At 42.7% G+C, this 22,358-nt stretch overlaps 1 protein-coding gene across 2 annotated transcripts in view; it reads left to right on the top strand.

The window, feature by feature from the left end:
• Positions 1 to 21,736, top strand: part of LOC310871598 (uncharacterized protein) — a 38,923-nt gene extending 17,187 nt beyond the window's left edge. For both annotated transcript variants that reach the window (XM_083783212.1, XM_083783211.1), the window contains exons 4-8: positions 4,466 to 4,609; positions 7,163 to 7,296; positions 14,052 to 14,263; positions 17,072 to 17,178; positions 20,386 to 21,736. In XM_083783212.1, coding sequence (XP_083639338.1) covers positions 4,466 to 4,609; positions 7,163 to 7,296; positions 14,052 to 14,263; positions 17,072 to 17,178; positions 20,386 to 20,443 — 655 coding nt within the window. In that variant the 3' untranslated portion in view covers positions 20,444 to 21,736. The remainder of the gene's footprint in view (positions 1 to 4,465; positions 4,610 to 7,162; positions 7,297 to 14,051; positions 14,264 to 17,071; positions 17,179 to 20,385) is intronic.
• Positions 21,737 to 22,358: the final 622 nt, after the last annotated feature.

The raw sequence follows: 22,358 nt of genomic DNA, 5'->3' as shown, positions 1-22,358 counted from the left end.
GGAAAGGAAAGGTACTATTTATACCCAGGGTAACTGGACTAAGGAAAGGAAAGGTACTATGTTTACCCAGGGTAACTGGACTAAGGAAAGGAAAGGTACTATGTTTACCCAGGGTAACTGGACTAAGGAAAGGAAAGGTACTATGTTTACCCAGGGTAACTGGACTAAGGAAAGGAAAGGTACTATTTATACCCAGGGTAACTGGACTAAGGAAAGGAAAGGTACTATGTTTACCCAGGGTAACTGGACTAAGGAAAGCAAAGGTACTGTTTACCCAGGGTAACTGGACTAAGGAAAGGAAAGGTACTATTTATACCCAGGGTAACTGGACTAAGGAAAGGAAAGGTACTATGTTTACCCAGGGTAACTGGACTAAGGAAAGGAAAGGTACTATGTTTACCCAGGGTAACTGGACTAAGGAAAGGAAAGGTACTATGTTTACCCAGGGTAACTGGACTAAGGAAAGGAAAGGTACTATGTTTACCCAGGGTAACTGGACTAAGGAAAGGAAAGGTACTATGTTTACCCAGGGTAACTGGACTAAGGAAAGCAAAGGTACTGTTTACCCAGGGTAACTGGACTAAGGAAAGGAAAGGTACTATTTATACCCAGGGTAACTGGACTAAGGAAAGGAAAGGTACTATGTTTACCCAGGGTAACTGGACTAAGGAAAGGAAAGGTACTATGTTTACCCAGGGTAACTGGACTAAGGAAAGGAAAGGTACTATGTTTACCCAGGGTAACTGGACTAAGGAAAGGAAAGGTACTATGTTTACCCAGGGTAACTGGACTAAGGAAAGGAAAGGTACTATTTATACCCAGGGTAACTGGACTAAGGAAAGGAAAGGTACTATGTTTACCCAGGGTAACTGGACTAAGGAAAGGAAAGGTACTATGTTTACCCAGGGTAACTGGACTAAGGAAAGGAAAGGTACTATGTTTACCCAGGGTAACTGGACTAAGGAAAGGAAAGGTACTATTTATACCCAGGGTAACTGGACTAAGGAAAGCAAAGGTACTATGTTTACCCAGGGTAACTGGACTAAGGAAAGGAAAGGTACTATGTTTACCCAGGGTAACTGGACTAAGGAAAGGAAAGGTACTATGTTTACCCAGGGTAACTGGACTAAGGAAAGCAAAGGTACTGTTTACCCAGGGTAACTGGACTAAGGAAAGGAAAGGTACTATGTTTACCCAGGGTAACTGGACTAAGGAAAGGTACTATGTTTACCCAGGGTAACTGGACTAAGGAAAGGAAAGGTACTATGTTTACCCAGGGTAACTGGACTAAGGAAAGGAAAGGTACTATGTTTACCCAGGGTAACTGGACTAAGGAAAGGAAAGGTACCATGTTTACCCAGGGTAACTGGACTAAGGAAAGGAAAGGTACTATGTTTACCCAGGGTAACTGGACTAAGGAAAGGAAAGGTACTGTTTACCCAGGGTAACTGGACTAAGGAAAGGAAAGGTACTATGTTTACCCAGGGTAACTGGACTAAGGAAAGGAAAGGTACTATGTTTACCCAGGGTAACTGGACTAAGGAAAGGAAAGGTACTATGTTTACCCAGGGTAACTGGACTAAGGAAAGGAAAGGTACTATTTATACCCAGGGTAACTGGACTAAGGAAAGCAAAGGTACTATGTTTACCCAGGGTAACTGGACTAAGGAAAGCAAAGGTACTGTTTACCCAGGGTAACTGGACTAAGGAAAGGAAAGGTACTATGTTTACCCAGGGTAACTGGACTAAGGAAAGGTACTATGTTTACCCAGGGTAACTGGACTAAGGAAAGGAAAGGTACTATGTTTACCCAGGGTAACTGGACTAAGGAAAGGAAAGGTACTATGTTTACCCAGGGTAACTGGACTAAGGAAAGGAAAGGTACCATGTTTACCCAGGGTAACTGGACTAAGGAAAGGAAAGGTACTATGTTTACCCAGGGTAACTGGACTAAGGAAAGGAAAGGTACTGTTTACCCAGGGTAACTGGACTAAGGAAAGGAAAGGTACTATGTTTACCCAGGGTAACTGGACTAAGGAAAGGAAAGGTACTATGTTTACCCAGGGTAACTGGACTAAGGAAAGGAAAGGTACTATGTTTACCCAGGGTAACTGGACTAAGGAAAGGAAAGGTACTATTTATACCCAGGGTAACTGGACTAAGGAAAGCAAAGGTACTATGTTTACCCAGGGTAACTGGACTAAGGAAAGCAAAGGTACTGTTTACCCAGGGTAACTGGACTAAGGAAAGGAAAGGTACTATGTTTACCCAGGGTAACTGGACTAAGGAAAGGTACTATGTTTACCCAGGGTAACTGGACTAAGGAAAGGAAAGGTACTATGTTTACCCAGGGTAACTGGACTAAGGAAAGGAAAGGTACTATGTTTACCCAGGGTAACTGGACTAAGGAAAGGAAAGGTACCATGTTTACCCAGGGTAACTGGACTAAGGAAAGGAAAGGTACTATGTTTACCCAGGGTAACTGGACTAAGGAAAGGAAAGGTACTGTTTACCCAGGGTAACTGGACTAAGGAAAGGAAAGGTACTATGTTTACCCAGGGTAACTGGACTAAGGAAAGGAAAGGTACTATGTTTACCCAGGGTAACTGGACTAAGGAAAGGAAAGGTACTATGTTTACCCAGGGTAACTGGACTAAGGAAAGGAAAGGTACTATGTTTACCCAGGGTAACTGGACTAAGGAAAGGAAAGGTACTATGTTTACCCAGGGTAACTGGACTAAGGAAAGGAAAGGTACTATGTTTACCCAGGGTAACTGGACTAAGGAAAGGAAAGGTACTATGTTTACCCAGGGTAACTGGACTAAGGAAAGGAAAGGTACTGTTTACCCAGGGTAACTGGACTAAGCTCGAGATGCTTGTTTACAGCCAGGCCCTGCTCATAGAACATTTCTATGAGCAGGGGTTCAATGCCTTGCTCAAAGGGCACTGCAGCGGTGGTAATTTTAACGTGCCGGTCCGGGGATTCGAACTGGCGACCTTTCGGTATCAAGACCGCTCCACAAACCGTTTGGAGCACCGCTGCTCCTAAAGTTTAGTGTCAGAAGCAGATCCTGCATGCTCAAAAATGCGTTGCTTGGCAACCACAATATCTAGCTTGTGGATCTGCTGCTTTTTACCAGCTGCAAGCTGGGTAGTACACACTGGAGATCATTTTCTGCTACTGGTTGCCAAGCCTGGATATTTCCAGCCTAACGTGGATTCATTCACAGTTGCTTGACTGGTTTGGTTTTTGGAGGCTCTGCTTAGCTGTTTTCTGTCACGACAGTAATTGCCACCACTGGCAACAACCCATAACATCCCATCGTCTGCACGGCATGGCTAGTCGAAGCAGTTCTGATTGGCTGCCTCGTCTCCAGCCATGTTGCCTCAGAATTCTTTAGGGTCACTAATTTGAGCATAACAGCGGAGCGCAGCTAAAAAGTGGCATAACATCAGCAGCAGACCCCACAGATAATAATAATGCAGCTGGTAATTAATTGATTTAATCAATTTGGGCTTGTTTATTTATTTTGCGATGTGACGTTGTAGTTTGACCGAGCAGGGCGTTGATTTACGGGGGAAAAAAACAACACTGAAAGTTAGGCAATGGAGATACGAGGTGTCTGGGCCGACAGCAATATACAGTAAATATTATCAGTGGTGGTCAACTGTACTGTACTGTACTGTACTGTACTGTACTGTACTGTACTGTACTGTACTGTACTGTACTGTACTGTACTGTACTGTACTGTACTGTGCTGTACTGTACTGTACTGTACATAAGTACCATTTTGAGGTATTTGTATACTTTACCTGAGTATTTCCCATCTCTAATACTTTTACTTCTACATTTCAGAGGCAAATATTGTACTTTAACTACACTACAATTATGTGACAACTTTAGTTGCTATAGTTACTTTGTAGATTTTGATTATTGTTACAAAACATACACTTGTATGACTTCCGGCTCTATATACATTTCGGCCATTTGAAAATAGCCGCTCTACAAGCTCGCAATGCGTCGCGATGCGATGCATTGTGAGCTTGTAGATCTGCTATTTTCAAAGGATTTGTATACATTTGATAACGTGAAATGGGACATTCTGCACAGTGAGTACTTTTACTGTTGGTACTTTAAGTACATTTTGATGCCAATACTTTTGTACTTTCACTCAAGTATACATTTTCAAATATTTCTATATTGCAGTATTGATACTTTTACTGTAGAAATGTGAGAGACCGTTTCCCCACCACTGAATATTATGCAAGTGCCCATATTGGTCTCAGTGAAGTTGATTGTTGATTCTTTCTCCCCCTGACGGAGGGCAGGTACGACCCAGAGTCAGACAGACAGCTGCATTGATTGTTGATTCTTTCTCCCCTGACGGAGGGCAGGTACGACCCAGAGTCAGACAGACAGCTGGGGCATTGATTGTTGATTCTTTCTCCCCCTGACGGAGGGCAGGTACGACCCAGAGTCAGACAGCTGGGCCACGGACGTGGCAGCGCTGAGCAGCCCTCGCTCCGGAGTGTGCCTGGCGGCCATGGACGGCTTCCTCTACGCCATGGGAGGCTACGACGGCGTCACCGCCACCAACACCGTGGAGAGGTGAGGTCATCTATTATCCCATTTAGACCTATGCATCACCGCCACCAACACCGTGGAGAGGTGAGGTCATCTATTATCCCATTTAGACCTATGCATCACCGCCACCAACACCGTGGAGAGGTGAGGTCATCTATTATCCCATTTAGACCTATGTATCACCGCCACCAACACCGTGGAGAGGTGAGGTCATCTATTATCCCATTTAGACCTATGTATCACCGCCACCAACACCGTGGAGAGGTGAGGTCATCTATTATCCCATTTAGACCTATGCATCACCGCCACCAACACCGTGGAGAGGTGAGGTGTCGACTACTATGTCTCTGCATCAAAGTGTATAGCCTATAGACTAGAGGGTATGCGCATGCATAAAGTGAATGGTAGTGGTCGAGTGGCAAATAGAGTGACAAAGTTAATTTAATGTTGTTTAAAGTAATTTAATGCAATCAAATAGGACTTTTCTGTGTGGATGGCTGGGCTGTCAAGGCCAGAAAGTAGTTTTTTGCCACTCGGTAGACATTCCTGCATAACTTCCTGGTATGATGATGATGTCACGCACGTATACCCTCTATATTTAACCCATAGACCAGGGGTCAGCAACCCAAGATGTTGAAAGAGCCATTTTCGTCCAAAAATAAATTCAAAATCTATCTGGAGCCGCAAAGAAAATTACGCATTATAATGCAGCTTGCCAAGCTTTATTATCTCCCGGGTTGCAACGAAACTAGCAGAATTTAGCATGCTTTCCCTGGAAATGTCTTTCAACGTTACTTTTTTTGTTGTTTGATAGCTTCTCACTGCAGATTAAACATACAGGCAGTCAATCTGCATTGGCTGTGAAGGCAAAAGCCTCTGTCCACGAACTGTTAAATCCTCTGTTTTTCGTCGGCTATCTTTATTTCTCTCCCTGTAGAAACCATAGCGTAGCAGGCAGCAGCCTCACACACACACCCACTGGTTTGTTTATAATAGACACCTGGCTGGCACGGCACTGAGTGTGTCGCATGCTATGACGCAAATTTTAATTTAGTTAAGTTTTCAATTTTGTAAAAATGTGTAGAATAAATATTAAGAATGCTTGTCACATTTGGCCTCCTACAGAAACCATAAATGAAAAATAATTTATCGCTACTTTTAATGCTACAGGGAGCCACTAGGGGTGTGCTCTAGAGCCGCCTGTTGCAGACCCCTGCCATAGACCTATACTGACCTGCAAATCCTATAGGGTTTCTATCAGTGTTGTTTTCGTCGACTAAAACAAAGACGAAAAATGTTCGTCGACTACCTTTTTCCACTGAAGAAAACTAAATGGAAACTAAATGAAAACTGTGAAATATACTGACAATTTCGTCAACAAATAAAAACTAGACAAAAATGTCAGGAAGGGACTAGTGGACAAGAGATCCACTATGTCATTTTACACTTGGTTGCATGCTGAAAATAACAGATATACAAGCTCACTGCGACGCGTTGTGAGCTTGTAGATTGGCTATTTTCAGCAAGTGTAAAAACTGTCCTTACGACGTCATCAATGCCCACCAAAATACATTTTAGTCGACTAAATCAACTGTAGATTTAGTCGACTAAAATCTCATGACATTTAGTCGACTAAAACTAGACACATTCCAGGTGACTAAAATGTGACTAAAACTAAATTAAAACTATTCAAAAGACTATGACTAAAACTAAAATCAAAATTTGCTGCCAAAAACAACACTGTTTTCTATGTCGGTGGTGCTTAACCTTTTTCATATAAAAAAAACCCAGAATTGTCTGTATTTGGCCGCGGATGTGGATAATGTATGTTTTGTAATAATCTAAATCTATACGTTTTCAAATCATTGTAGTGAAAAGGATCAAATGACTGCATGGCCTCCTCCCAGTACTCAACGGTTATTACACTATAGTGGCCTATAATAACCAGTACAGTTTTGGCTGTGATTGCGATGTTGAATATTATATGCACAGCAAATGGCTGATATCAATCAAATAAATGATTCACTTTAAGACTTGAGGCCACAATCTGGTTGGCAGCATGTACAGTACTGTATATTCAAACATTTGGGCCACATTTTCACAATAAAAAAAAAATAGCAGACCTACAAGCTCATAGCGTGGCACTCAGTGCCGCGCTATGAGCTCATGATAAAGACTGTCAAACACACAAGTATTAAAGCTCTGACTACAAGTAAACAAATTCACACGGATGGGTGTAATGGGCACAACGTTACTTCAAAATACTACTAAGACTCTCATCTTCTTGTATGTGTGGTTCTTCTTTTGTTGTTTAGTATTGCTTGGAATCTACAAAATTCTTCAGACAGTTCTTCTCTGGTTGAACACTGATGTTGAACACATTTTACTTGTCCATTTACGAAAGGAAAAACATTTATATACATGTAGCCCATAAAGTATTTCATAACATGCAAGCACACAAAAATACATAATTATTTATTTTATGTATAATAATAGTATGTATAATTTCCCAAAGCTTGTAGATCTGCTATTTTTCAATAGCTAAAGTATAACACTTTTTTCCCCTGTTGATTCCAGGTTTGACCCGAGCATGAACCGGTGGACGACCCAGGCTCCCATGTCCACCCGACGGACCAGAGCCTCCGCCGCGGTGCTGGACGGTCTCTTGTACGTGATTGGCGGAAATGACGGAGACACCGTCCTCAACTCAGGTGAACTTACACAAATTACACAGTGGTTATCAGGGAATTGTCTTTATATATGTTTACCTTTGGAAAAGATTGCATACATTCTTAAGGACAAACAAGAAAAGCTTCAGGAGGTGTGGGGACGTTTTATAAGTTACATAAAGAACAATAATTTGTCACATTTAATGGATGGAGCTGAAGAGGAGTAGTGCTGTTGTTGTTGTTTTTTGGTTTTGTTTTGTGGTTATTGTTGTTTTGCTTTCTTTATACCAGTAATTGTCTTGTAATTTTCATTGTTGTTTTTTGTATGTTTGTATTGTCAGTTGTGTGTAAAAAAGGAAAATAAATACATTGTTGAAAGAAAAAAAACTCAGGTGAACTCAAGGAAGAGCACGGATAGGAGAACAACAATTCTATACAAAGTATTGCACTGTCGAGTATATCTACAGCCAATATTCCCCCAAATGCCCGGAGCTGCGGCCAGCCATAATAATAATAATAATACTACTGCATGGCTGGAGGTTTTATTGATGTCATTTCTCCATTACTTCAGACCCACTACTAGACGATACACTTTAAAGGGCCCAGGAAATCACATTTTGTCGATTCCCGTAAAAGGGCAAGAAAATAACAACATTTGATGACTCATCCCACACACCAATAATACTAATTAAGGTTGTGTGTGTTTTCCGTTCAGGGCAAACAGATTCAGGGCTCTGCTACAAGCCGCCTCATTGGCCACCGGGGCACATCGGTGCATGCGTATAGCCGCCTCATTGGCCACCGGGGCACATCGGTGCATGCGCATAGCCGCCTCATTGGCCACCGGGGCACATCGGTGCATGCGCATAGCCGCCTCATTGGCCACCGGGGCACATCGGTGCCGACAACATATTGTTTATGTCAGCTCGCCATAAACTCGACTGCACGAAATGTGCCTCAGTTGTACAAAGCGTGTGGTGGTTCCCAAAGTGGGGTCCGGGGACCCCCAGGGGTCCTTGAGGGAGTTCCAGGGGGTCCCCTACAGCTAAATGATAGTTTGGAAGCAAATGGACCCTTATGGGGACTGTAAATTAAATTATAACTTTACATTTTACAATAATATATAAGAAATGCCATTAAATGGGGGGTCGGTATACTATAGACTTTATGCGTGTCAAACTGGGGGTCCTTGAAATGAAACGGGTTGAGAATCACTGCTAAAGGAGCTGTACACATCTTATGGGGGTTATATCTTTTCAAATGGGGGTCCGCGGGCTAATTAGTGTCAATTTGGGGGTCCTTGACATGAAAAAGTGTGGATACCACTGGTATAAAGAACCAGAGACTAAAATGTGTTCTGTTTTATAACCATTACTCTACACCAGGGGTGGGCAACTCGCGGCCCGGGGCTTCACTTAATGCGGCCCGCATGTTAATATCAGAATACTGATATAGTATTGATTTCAGCTGTTACAATTCCAAAACCTGCTTTAATTTCTTAATGACTAGTATTAAATGACTAGTACTTAATGACTAGTATTAAAATGTTATTGTCTTTTGTGTCCAATGTAGTTCATAAAGTTAACATAACTATAACTGTAGCTTTGAACTTTCAATAAAAAGGTTACTTTTCAGGATTCCAATTCAAAAATAGCAAAAAAGTAATCAGGTTTTCAATTCAAATATAGCAAAAATAGCTGATCTACAAGCTCAAAACGTGTCGCATTGCGACACGTTTTGAGCTTAGATCGGCTATTTTTGCTACGACAGTAATATGCACTGTGGCGCTCTGGAGTGAGTGTGGAAATATATTGGCCCTCTCCATCGTCAAAGTTGCCCACCCCTGCTCTACACCATCTATAATGTAAGATAAGGAGTTTGAATCTCAGCTGAGAATTGATTCAAGGTTGTGGATATATTCAGAGATGTCCTGCGTCAATAGACAGTGACGCACCACTCCAATGAACCAATGAGACCATTTTGAGTTCTACGAAAAACAAACTTTTCCGGCTACGACCTCCCAAGAACATAATCATAACTAAACTAGGGGACCCGTCACCCTAGGAGTTAAATGTTGTGAATATAGCAGATCTACAAGCTCACAACAACTCACGATGCGATACTTTGTGAGCTTGTAGTTCTGCTATTTTCACCATGTTTCCCTTTTTCCCTTTTCTTATAGGCAATAGTTGACAATTTTGGGTAATGTTTGACTTTTTTTTAATAGTATACATTATGTAGTTTGTTGATTGCAGCTATATTTCTTAATTTATTTTCCACTGAAGCCAGAATGTTGCATTGACCATGAAGGACCAACTACATAACTCCATATGCAAAGCAGTGGTTGATCACGAAGGTAGACCACATGACATATACCCTTAAAAATATAATTTAAATATAAAAATACTATTTTTTGGCATCTGCCACTTGAATTAACCCATTCTGACCTGAGATCAGATTCTGAAAATGTCTTCTACATCCTGACAGTTTTCTGAAAAAGCTATGTTTCTGTCAGTCGTTCTTCGATTTAAAAAAAATAGCAGACCTACAAGCTCGTAGCGCGCCACTCGGTGGCGCGCTACGAGCTTGTAGATCTGCTATTTTTCAATAGCTAAAGCATGACATAATGCTAACACCAAAAGGGGTTCCCAACTTCCCGCCCTTGATTGATTGATATCAAAAATGCAATACTTTGTTTTCAAGAGTGTTAATGAGCTCAAGCAATCAAACGTCACGCATTACAAAGTTGTTATTACAAATAGAACCATTCCATCACTATTCCCTCTCTATTTCCCATTCCTGGTGTGTTTGTCTTATTAGGTATAACTCCAGCACCGCTATTTTCACCAATGGGATAATGCTTATTTTTTTGGGTGGGTAGATAGTTGTTGTTGGAGCTGCAGTCATTTAGTCAGAATTTTAGTTTTAGTCGTTGTCTCTTGAATAGTTTTCACTTAGTTTTAGTCTCATTTTAGTCACCTGGAATGTTCTAGTGTTTAGTCTAGTTTTAGTCGACTAAATTTCATAAGATTTTTGACTAAATTTGACTAAATCAACTGTAGATTTAGTCGACTAAAATGTGTTTTGACAGGCCTTGATGTCGTTGTAATGACATATTTTACACTTTGGTTGCAGCGCGACGTGTTGTGAGATTGTAGATCTGCTATTTTCAGCATGCAACCCAGCATAAAACTGGATCTCTTGTCCACTAGTCCCTTACTAACATTTTAGTCTAGTTTTTTTTTGTTAACTAAATTGTCAGTATATTTAGTCTTAGTTTTAGTCATCATAGATTCGTTTTCATTAAGTTTTTATTTAGTTTTAGTTAGTGAAAAAAGGTAGTCGACGAACATTTTTCGTCTTAGTTTTAGTCGACGAAAACAACACTGCACCCCTAGTTGATATACTACAATGTTTTAACCCATTTAGACCTGAGGACGATTCTACAAATGTCTTCTAAATCCTGACAGTTTTCTGAAAAACTCTCATGTTACTATGTGTCAGTCGTTCTCAAACATTTTCATGTTAAGGACCCCCAGAATTATTATGTAATTGGCCGCCGACCCCCCCCCCCCCCCCCATCTGAAAATATGTTGTTCCAGGGACCCCTCAGAAGCAAAGCTTTTTAGTGAAAAACTGAAAAAAATATATATTCAAAGATTTGCGCCGCATTGTGACAATCTTTCAAAAATAGCAGACGAGTGCCATGCTACGAGCTATTTTTCAATAGCTAAATTATAACATAATGCTATAATAAACACCAAAAGGGGGTTCCCGTCTAAAATGTTTTAAAGACCCCGGGAACTTTGACAGCTTTTCAACGTTCAGCTTGACCAGTTATTTTCTGTGAGTGACCAAACGCTGCACTCATGATGATGCACTCACATTCCTGGGCCCTCTCTCTCTCTCTCTCTCTCTCTCTCTCTCTCTCTCTCTCTCTCTCTCTCTCATTCCTGATAAAGATAAACGGGGGTCATGTTGTGCTGCCACTTGTCACTACTGCCTATTTCTGTCTGTGAGAACTAGAGAAATGTTGTAAAATTCCCACAACCTTCTCCATGTGCCGCCGTAAGTCTAAATAACCAGCGGCTTCATTTCAAAACGGGCATTTCAAAGACTACAGTGAAATGAAAACTATGTAGATTACCAAAGGACAAAGAGATGTCTCTGTCAGTCAATACGAAAGTATTGTAAATAAACAAGTATTGTAAATACAGTGTAAATACACTATTAATTAAACTGGGAATTGTCACCGGAGAAAAGTTTGATTGACAAACAGAACTCTAAGGACTTCTCCAGCACAACGATGTTTAGCTAATGTTGACTCAATCAGATATCTAAAATCTTGAATCAAATACAAGCAGTATCTGACTACATAATGGTGCACAAAGTAATAACCAAGTTAATTTCTAGTTATACAGTTAAAGTGTTTAAAGTGAATAAAGTCCCTGCTGTGCCTGAAACAACATGCAGGTAAACCCGGTCTCACCCAAACACGGTGAAATAGCACGGAAGTCATCGGATCGTCCTTATCGTATCGCCATAATGGACCAATATCGCTGTTAAAATGTATCATTACATGACGCCCCTCCATCACAGCCTATGGGAGGGACTCCGCCCCTCCATCACAGCCTATGGGAGGGACTCCGCCCCTCCATCACAGCCTATGGGAGGGACTCCGCCCCTCCATCACAGCCTATGGGAGGGACTCCCTCCCTATTCTGGCGTGAACATTCGGAGCAAACGACAGATCTACAGCTACACTACACGTCGCTTTTGCGATGCATTGTGAGCTTTTCGGTCGGACATTCTTGGCAAAGATGGGGGGGGGGAAAGGAAGGGAGCATTAGTATAGACCCCTGAGGGACTCCGGTCAATGAAGTAGGGTTTATGTGGTTAATGAAAACCTCTCTGTTACAGCATAATGAGAATTAAGGATGTCGCAAAGCACTCAGCAGTAATGTCATGGTGTGCATTAAGTTGAGTACTTTGTGGTGGTCCAAAATTATGAATTATTCAAAAGTTCTTGATTTGTAAGATCTTGTAGAACATTATGTACTCTCTGTACTACTGTATACAGTATACTGTTGTAAGTGTATTATTTTGGAAAATGTGTAAATTATACATAAGATTATTATACATAAAATAAATAATTATTAATCTTTGTGTGCATGCATGTTATGAAATACTTTATGGGCTACATGTATATAAATGTTTTGCCTTTCGTAAATCGGCCATGTAAAATGTGTTCAACATCAGTGTTCAACCAGAGAAGAACTGTCTGAAGAATTGTGTAGATTCCAAGCAATACTAAACAACAAAAGAAGAACCACACGTAAAGTTAAAGGAAAGGTACTATGTTTACCCAGGGTAACTGGACTAAGGAAAGGAAAGGTACCATGTTTACCCAGGGTAACTGGACTAAGGAAAGGAAAGGTACTATGTTTACCCAGGGTAACTGGACTAAGGAAAGGAAAGGTACTATGTTTACCCAGGGTAACTGGACTAAGGAAAGGAAAGGTACTATGTTTACCCAGGGTAACTGGACTAAGGAAAGGAAAGGTACTATGTTTACCCCGGGTAACTGGACTAAGGAAAGGAAAGGTACTATTAGGGGATTCACACTATGGTCCCGGGTGCGCACTCGGGACCACTTGGCAGATGTTGTGGTAGTGTGAATGATGCGTACCGTTCCCGGGAGCGGATCGCCCAACCGTCCCCGGGACCGCATGGGGGGCGGGTCTCTGGACCGTTGAAGTGTATTCAGATACGGATCGTTCCAATGTGAATGAATGGATTGAATGCGTACCTAAAGAAGGAAGTGGACTGTTTTTTTTTTAAGAACGTGACATGATCTCTAGTCGACGAGCCAAGCCTCAACAAAAAAAAAACACAGCCGCTGCACGACGCGTAACACCAGCGCATTTCTCAACGCCGCCCGTCTCCTGTTGAATCTGCGTATACGCGCAGCACCGCAGTACGCGCTGATCTTATTCTGCGGACTACACGTGGCTCTTGGGCTTTGCTTGGCACAGTTTCCAAAGTAAAACAAAATAATAATAATGCTGAAGTAGAATCCATAGCAATAGAATACACTGGAGCACAGAACTGACTGACACAGTGAATAGCAGGCAGGCTGACAGTGAAGTATTATAACGGCAAAAAGCCAAAGAGGCAATGCAATGCAGTGTGTCTGGATTTATTTGAGACAATATCGCAGAGTTGATGGTCAGTGTCCGTGCGCGCCAGCCATCAAGCAAACCGCCATCTGGAGGATTAAAGTGTGTTATGCAAGTGTACCCGGGTGCGCTGTTGAATCTCGGGCAATGTGAATCATGGCCATCGGGGACCAGGCAACCGTATTCGGAAACGGTTCCAATGAAACGGATTCAGTCCGTCTCAGTGTGAATCCCCTATATGTTTACCCAGGGTAACTGGACTAAGGAAAGGAAAGGTACTATGTTTACCCAGGGTAACTGGACTAAGGAAAGGAAAGGTACTATGTTTACCCAGGGTAACTGGACTAAGGAAAGGAAAGGTACTATGTTTACCCAGGGTAACTGGACTAAGCTCAAGAACTTGTTTACAGCCAGGCCCTGCTCATAGAACATTTCATGGTAGGGGTTCAATGCCTTGTCCAAGGGCACTTCAGCGGTGGTAATTTTAACGTGCCGGTCCGGGGATACGAACTATAGCGACCTTCCGATATCAAGACCGCTCCGCAAACCGTTCGGCCACCACTGCGAAGCATTCTTCTCTCTCCTTTAACCTTTGGTTGTCCTCTCTGTGTTGTCCAGTGGAGCGCTACAGTCCTCTAGAGGGCGCCTGGACCCCCTGCCCGTCCATGCGGACCCCCAGGGAGGGCGCCGGCGCCACCGTCCATCTGGGCAAGATCTATGTGGCGGGCGGCCGCGACGAGCTCAACCTGAAGCTCAACGCCGCCGAGGCCTTTGACCCCGAGAGCTGTCGCTGGTCCCCCGTCGCACGCATGAGGAACAAGAGGCATGACGTGAGTAGGTCCCCCCGTCACACACATGAGGAACAAGAGGCATGACGTGAGTAGGTCCCCCCCGTCACACACATGAGGAACAAGAGGCATGATGTGAGTATAGGTCCCCCCCGTCACACACATGAGGAACAAGAGGCATGACGTGAGTAGGTCCCCCCCCCCGTCACACACATGAGGAACAAGAGGCATGATGTGAGTAGGTCCCCCCCGTCACACACATGAGGAACAAGAGGCATGACGTGAGTAGGTCCCCCCGTCACACACATGAGGAACAAGAGGCATGACGTGAGTAGGTCCCCCCCGTCACACACATGAGGAACAAGAGGCATGATGTGAGTATAGGTCCCCCCCGTCACACACATGAGGAACAAGAGGCATGATGTGAGTAGGTCCCCCCCCCCGTCACACACATGAGGAACAAGAGGCATGACGTGAGTAGGTCCCCCCCGTCACACACATGAGGAACAAGAGGCATGATGTGAGTAGGTCCCCCCCCCCGTCACACACATGAGGAACAAGAGGCATGACGTGTGTAGGTCCCCCCCGTCACACACATGAGGAACAAGAGGCATGACGTGAGTAGGTCCCCCCCCCCGTCACACACATGAGGAACAAGAGGCATGATGTGAGTAGGTCCCCCCCCCGTCACACACATGAGGAGGCATGACGTGAGTAGGTCCCCCCCGTCACACACATGAGGAACAAGAGGCATGATGTGAGTAGGTCCCCCCCCCCGTCACACACATGAGGAACAAGAGGCATGACGTGTGTAGGTCCCCCCCGTCACACACATGAGGAACAAGAGGCATGACGTGTGTAGGTCCCCCCCGTCACACACATGAGGAACAAGAGGCATGACGTGAGTAGGTCCCCCCCGTCACACACATGAGGAACAAGAGGCATGACGTGAGTAGGTCCCCCCCCCGTCACACACATGAGGAACAAGAGGCATGACATGAGTAGGTCCCCCCCGTCACACACATGAGGAACAAGAGGCATGATGTGAGTAGGTCCCCCCCGTCACACACATGAGGAACAAGAGGCATGACGTGAGTAGGTCCCCCCCCCCGTCACACACATGAGGAACAAGAGGCATGACGTGTGTAGGTCCCCCCCGTCACACACATGAGGAACAAGAGGCATGACGTGAGTAGGTCCCCCCCCCCGTCACACACATGAGGAACAAGAGGCATGATGTGAGTAGGTCCCCCCCGTCACACACATGAGGAACAAGAGGCATGATGTGAGTAGGTCCCCCCCCCGTCACACACATGAGGAACAAGAGGCATGATGTGAGTAGGTCCCCCCCCCGTCACACACATGAGGAACAAGAGGCATGATGTGAGTAGGTCCCCCCCCGTCACACACATGAGGAACAAGAGGCATGATGTGAGTATAGGTCCCCCCGTCACACACATGAGGAACAAGAGGCATGACGTGAGTAGGTCCCCCCCCGTCACACACATGAGGAACAAGAGGCATGATGTGAGTAGGTCCCCCCCGTCACACACATGAGGAACAAGAGGCATGATGTGAGTAGGTCCCCCCCCGTCACACACATGAGGAACAAGAGGCATGATGTGAGTAGGTCCCCCCCCCGTCACACACATGAGGAACAAGAGGCATGATGTGAGTAGGTCCCCCCCCGTCACACACATGAGGAACAAGAGGCATGATGTGAGTAGGTCCCCCCCCGTCACACACATGAGGAACAAGAGGCATGATGTGAGTAGGTCCCCCCCCATCACACACATGAGGAACAAGAGGCATGATGTGAGTAGGTCCCCCCCCCCGTCACACACATGAGGAACAAGAGGCATGATGTGAGTATAGGTCCCCCCCGTCACACACATGAGGAACAAGAGGCATGATGTGAGTAGGTCCCCCCGTCACACACATGAGGAACAAGAGGCATGATGTGAGTATAGGTCCCCCCGTCACACACATGAGGAACAAGAGGCATGATGTGAGTAGGTCCCCCCCGTCACACACATGAGGAACAAGAGGCATGATGTGAGTAGGTCCCCCCCGTCACACACATGAGGAACAAGAGGCATGATGTGAGTAGGTCCCCCCCCGTCACACACATGAGGAACAAGAGGCATGACGTGAGTAGGTCCCCCCCCCCGTCACACACATGAGGAACAAGAGGCATGACGTGAGTAGGTCCCCCCCCGTCACACACATGAGGAACAAGAGGCATGACGTGAGTAGGTCCCCCCCCCCGTCACACACATGAGGAGGCATGACGTGAGCGCCACTCATTTAATTTAAAGAGTGCCAGAATTTTTCTAGTTTTTCATGTGTCTATGAGGTGACAGTACTTCATTAGACACCCTGGAGTCGTTTTTATGTGCATATGGTGTATTAACTTTGTATTTAGGGTTTCTTCCTGGAGGCTGAGCCCTTGACCGTCAAACGGGCCAATGAAGTAAACAGTAATATAGTGACATCACACTATCAGCCCCTCCCCTAACCCCTCACCCACCAGCCAAACCAAAAAGTAAAAAATGGCGGATATACAAGCTCACGCAGCTTGTTAGCTTGTAGATCTGCTATTTCACCAATCTATGAGATCTATTTGTAGATTTGTATAAATGTGAAAACTTGTGAAATGGGACATTCTATGCATAATTAACAAGTATAGAATAGTTTCTTCTTTTGGTACTTTATAAGTACATTTTGATGTACGGTGCTTTTGTACTTTTAGTCAGGTACATTTTGACTTCCGGACTTTTACTTCTGGAGTATTTTTACATTGCAGTATTTATACTTTTAGTGAAGTAATCCATTGGAGTGCTTTAACAGGTGTCCCTGGCGGTGTTCAATGGAGCGCTGCTGGCTGTCGGAGGCTGTGATGGCATCAGTGATCTGAAGACCCTGGAGGTCTACTGTCACCTGACCAACACATGGAGGTAATAATACTCAACACATGGAGGTAATAATACTCTAACTGTCACCTGACCAACACATGGAGGTAATAATACTCAACACATGGAGGTAATAATACTCTACACATGGAGGTAATAATACTCAACACATGGAGGTAATAATACTCAACACATGGAGGTAATAATACTCTACACATGGAGGTAATAATACTCAACACATGGAGGTAATAATACTCTACACATGGAGGTAATAATACTCTAACTGTCACCTGACCAACACATGGAGGTAATAATACTCAACACATGGAGGTAATAATACTCTACACATGGAGGTAATAATACTCTAACTGTCACCTGACCAACACATGGAGGTAATAATACTCAACACATGGAGGTAATAATACTCTACACATGGAGGTAATAATACTCAACACATGGAGGTAATAATACTCTACACATGGAGGTAATAATACTCAACACATGGAGGTAATAATACTCAACACATGGAGGTAATAATACTCAACACATGGAGGTAATAATACTCTACACATGGAGGTAATAATACTCTAACTGTCACCTGACCAACACATGGAGGTAATAATACTCAACACATGGAGGTAATAATACTCTACACATGGAGGTAATAATACTCTAACTGTCACCTGACCAACACATGGAGGTAATAATACTCAACACATGGAGGTAATAATACTCAACACATGGAGGTAATAATACTCTAACTGTCACCTGACCAACAGTGTCAGTGGTGCTCAACCTTTTTCATGTCAAGGACCCCCAGAATTATCTCTATTGGGCCACAGACCCCCATCTCAAAATATGTAGTTCCAGGAACCCCCCAGAAGCAAAGATTTTAGTTAAAAATGTTCGCTCTGAAATATATATCCAATGATTTGTGCCACATTTGAACGACTTTTCAAAAATAGCAGACCTACACGCTCGTAGCGCGCCACTCGGTGGCGCGCCACGAGCTTGTAGATCTGCTATTTTTCAATAGCTAAATCATAACAGAATGTTTAAAACACCAAAAGGGGTTCCCGCCCCCAACAATCCACGGACTGCATTACTACCACGTGCTATAGGCAGCGTACGTGTGGTTTCCAGGCCTCAGGATGTGCGATGGTGCGTTGCATGTCAGCTGTCTCCACTCAGCCCTCCCTCTGCTCTGTGCGTCTCAATGAAGCAGAATTTCTGCAATCATCATGGTGACCTTGTTACAGAGACATCATGGTGACCTTCTCACGGAGACAGCTAGCAGATTTCCACAGGGCAGGACGGTTCAAGGACAGCTGGCCTTCACATCTCACTGCATGCTGTCCCGCAGAAACCTTTGTCTCCATAACATTTCAACAATGCCCTAATTCGTCACACGAAAGGCAGTGAAAATATCAGACCCTGAATTGTTTAAGTTTAGTCATCTTGTAATGGTGCATGCGGACTAATTTCCTAGTAAAGAGCAAATTATAAACTTTAAGTTTATAGGACCCAAATGTACAATCTACATTATCTACAAATCTACATTTTGAATTAACCACGTGAAGGAGTAGTTTTGAAGCTTTGAATTGGAGATGTTTTTTGTCGCATTTAATAATAATTTGAGATCTCCTACGGGTCCACCGCGGTCATCAAGTTATTGGCTACGGAATGTGACAAAATCTACAATAAGTCCTTTTTGGTTATACTATTCCTTTAACCCATTCTGGGCGAGAACCCCTTTTGGTGTTTTAACTAAGCATCATGTTATACTTTAGCTATAAAAAAATAGCAGATCTACAAGCTCATAGCGCGCCATCGAGTGGCGCGCTACGAGCTTGTAGGTCTGCTATTTTTTTAATATCGTGAACATGCGGCACAAATCATTGAATATATATTCTTTCAGAGCGAGCGTTTTTAACTCAAATCTTTGCTTCTGAGGGGTTCCTGGAACTACATATTTTCAGAAGTGGGTCGTGGCCAATTTCATATCATTTTTCTGGTCCTTGGCATGAAATATTGAGCACCACTGGCACTGATACAGAAACATGAGGTATTCAGAATACTGTCAGAATTTTGAAGACATTTTTTTAGTAAGTAAAAACTTAAAGAAACATTTTATTATTTATTATTTATATTCTTACTTATATATTATTTACTCATGATCCATAAAAAAACGTTCGACGACCCCAAAATGGGTCCCGACCTATTCAGTATTTTAGCTGTGACGTGAGCGCCCCCTCCTGAGATACTTCCGGGTCCTACTTTTGTGTCACTTTTGTGTCCCCATGGAGTTATACTGTGACGCTCCGTCGGACTAAATCTGAGACGAAAACAACCACGAAAGTCTCATTTTACCGCTTTCCTCGCAACAACAAAGCTGCGCTGCTGTCCAAAATCTGGCTGTGACCGGCCGTCTGCCCCACATGGAATACTATCGCCATTTTATTTCATTGTGTCAAATAAATCCTCATAATGCAAACTAGATTCAACATACTCAAGCCTGCACACATTCTAAATATGCCCCCGAAATATTTTACCGATCAAATGGACTGTTGCCACCTTCAATAATAATGATAATAATAGTCTTTATTGTCTCCACATCATATATTTTTGTTGTCATGGACACTTGTACAAAACATTAATAATTCTACTCGAGTTGGAAGCATTAAGACCCATTTTAACCCTCTATGGCTTCCTTTCTGAAAAATAACGTCAATTTAAAAAGATTCACGCGTTTAGATATTCTATTTACAATGGGATGCGGACTTAAATACTGAATTGTTCTGGAAGCGCTGGTCCAGTGACCTATTGTTGTCTCTTGGCCAGTTCCCACTTGTAAAAGAGACGCAGTCTCAATGTGATTTTACTGGTTAAATAAAGGTTAAATAATTTTTTTTTTAAAGCAGCACGAGATGTGACCTTCCACGCTCCAAATGGGATCCAATATGCAATGCAAAAGTGACATGGGGAGGGGAGGGGAGGGGAGGGGAGAGGAGAGGGGGCTTTATAGAACAAGTTTACGCTAAAACAGTGCAACAATCACATTGATACAACACAATATTTAATTAAATGTAAATTGAATTCCTACCTAAAGGCTTATTTATTCTTTGTGTCTATCTGATGGCCATATACAGCTGTTCACCATTCCATTACAGCTGATCCTAAGACAATTAGTTCCATCCACAGGAGCTCCATGCATGCAGTCAAAATCTAACTCTTCCCGGCTTCTATTTCCAGACACTTTGGAAGCATGCAGAGCAAGCACCCTGGAGGAAGAGTGGCCGTATTGCACTGAAAGCAGACTGTGTGTGATGTGGAGAGAGGTGGAATGAAGACCCAAGACAACACACTGTACTGTATATTCAGTGATTTCACTTAATTCAAATATCACTATTTTTTTTGTGTTGTTGTGATAATCCTCCTCTACTATAGAGTGTGCTGACCATATAAGGAGTTCCTCCCTGTCCCCAGTTAACCCCTGGGGGGGTCAAAAAAACGTAGGTTTCGTTTTTGGCTCTCTATCCTGATTGGATGAAAGGCTTTGCCACCTAGCCAATAACGAAACCTAAGGTTTTTTGAGTGAAATCACTGAATATACCTTTAAAGGACCACTTCACCACTTTTCAACCTATCTTCATAATAATAGGTCCTCACTAATAATCATGATAAAATGGCACGATTGGAATGAAGACTGAAGGATTCTGAATGTGTTTCTCAGTCATGTTGCAGGTCCCTGATGTGATCCATGGTCAGGCATTAATGCCCTTTTGATTGTTTACTGTATTAGTATTAGGGCCGGGACTAATTGCGATTAATTTAGATTAATTAACTACAGAAAAATTAATCGCGATTAACTACAGATACATTAATCGCACCTTTTTGTTTCCCCCATCATAAAGTTGTTTTTATTTGTTTTCTCATGCCCAGCCATGTAAAGTACATTTGAGTATTCATATACACACTGAAGACACTTTATATTGGCACTTGCTGCCTATATATATATCACCTGCCTATATATCACTGTTGGGATAAAACGCATTTTTCTATGGAGTTGTGTGCACTGGAAATAATAAAAAGTCCCCCTATTCTGTGTTGCCTATAGAACTGGAGGTCTGAAAAAAACAGTAACATTATGAAGTACATTTTTGTGATGTCACTGAGATGTAGCCTACTTCATAATGTTACTGATTTTACTAACAGTAAAATGTTGAAAATGAGTGGAATCCCGTAGTCACTATTCACTGGGATACCAAAAACATTTGAAAAAAAGGTTTCTCACTGTTCTAGGGTTAAATATTGATATGCGATTAAAATGCGATTCATCGAGATTAATTAACTACAAAGCCTCTGATTACTATTATTTTTTTAATCGAGTCCCAGCTCTAATTAGTATACATAATGATACGGTTGATGATGCTGCGTGTTTGGCCGTGTAAACTCATTTCAACTTTTAATTTGATTTATTTATTTGTATTTGTTTATCTTTGTCTATCCTTGTTTTATATTATGTTTCTGTGTTCATACATAATATCCATGCATACGTATTCTGTTGTTGTTGTTGTTGCTTGTGTTTGTTTTTTCTGTTTTCTGTTTTCTGTATTTGTAAAAAATCCAAATAAATAAAAGTACTGATCATAAGAAAAAAGAATTCTGGGCCCCAAGACAACACACTGGAAAGTAACTGAGTATATTTACTGTACTGTACTGTATTTAAGTACAACTTTGAGGTATTTGTACTTTACTTGAGTATTTCCGATATCCAGTACTTTTACTTCTACTCCATTACATCTCAGAGACAAATATTGTGCTTTTACTGGACCACTATAGGCTATACATTTATTTGACAACTTTAGTTACTACTGTAGTTACTGTGTAGATTTTGATTTTTATGACAAAACATAACGTAATCATGTCAGCTCTGTTATATAATTGAAAATAGCCAATCTACAAGCTCACAATGCGTCGCATATTGCGTCGCATTATTTTCAAAAGATGATTATACATTTGAAATGGTACTGTACATTCTTCAGTACTTTTACTTTCAGTACATTTTCATGCCAATACCTTTTTTTTGTGCATTTTTAATTTGGGGCTAATTGTAATGCATGGATAATTAATATATTGCAGTATTGATGCTCTTTTACTTAACCCATTTTGAAGCGGGAACCCCTTTTGGTGTTAGCATTACGTTATGCTTTAGCTATTGAAAA

Source organism: Protomyctophum parallelum (assembly GCF_964188405.1).
Source record: "Protomyctophum parallelum genome assembly, chromosome: 15".
Classification (NCBI taxonomy): Eukaryota; Metazoa; Chordata; class Actinopteri; order Myctophiformes; family Myctophidae; genus Protomyctophum; species Protomyctophum parallelum.
The sequence above is the reverse complement of the archived record's forward strand: the minus strand, read 5'-3'. Positions and strand labels throughout refer to the sequence as shown.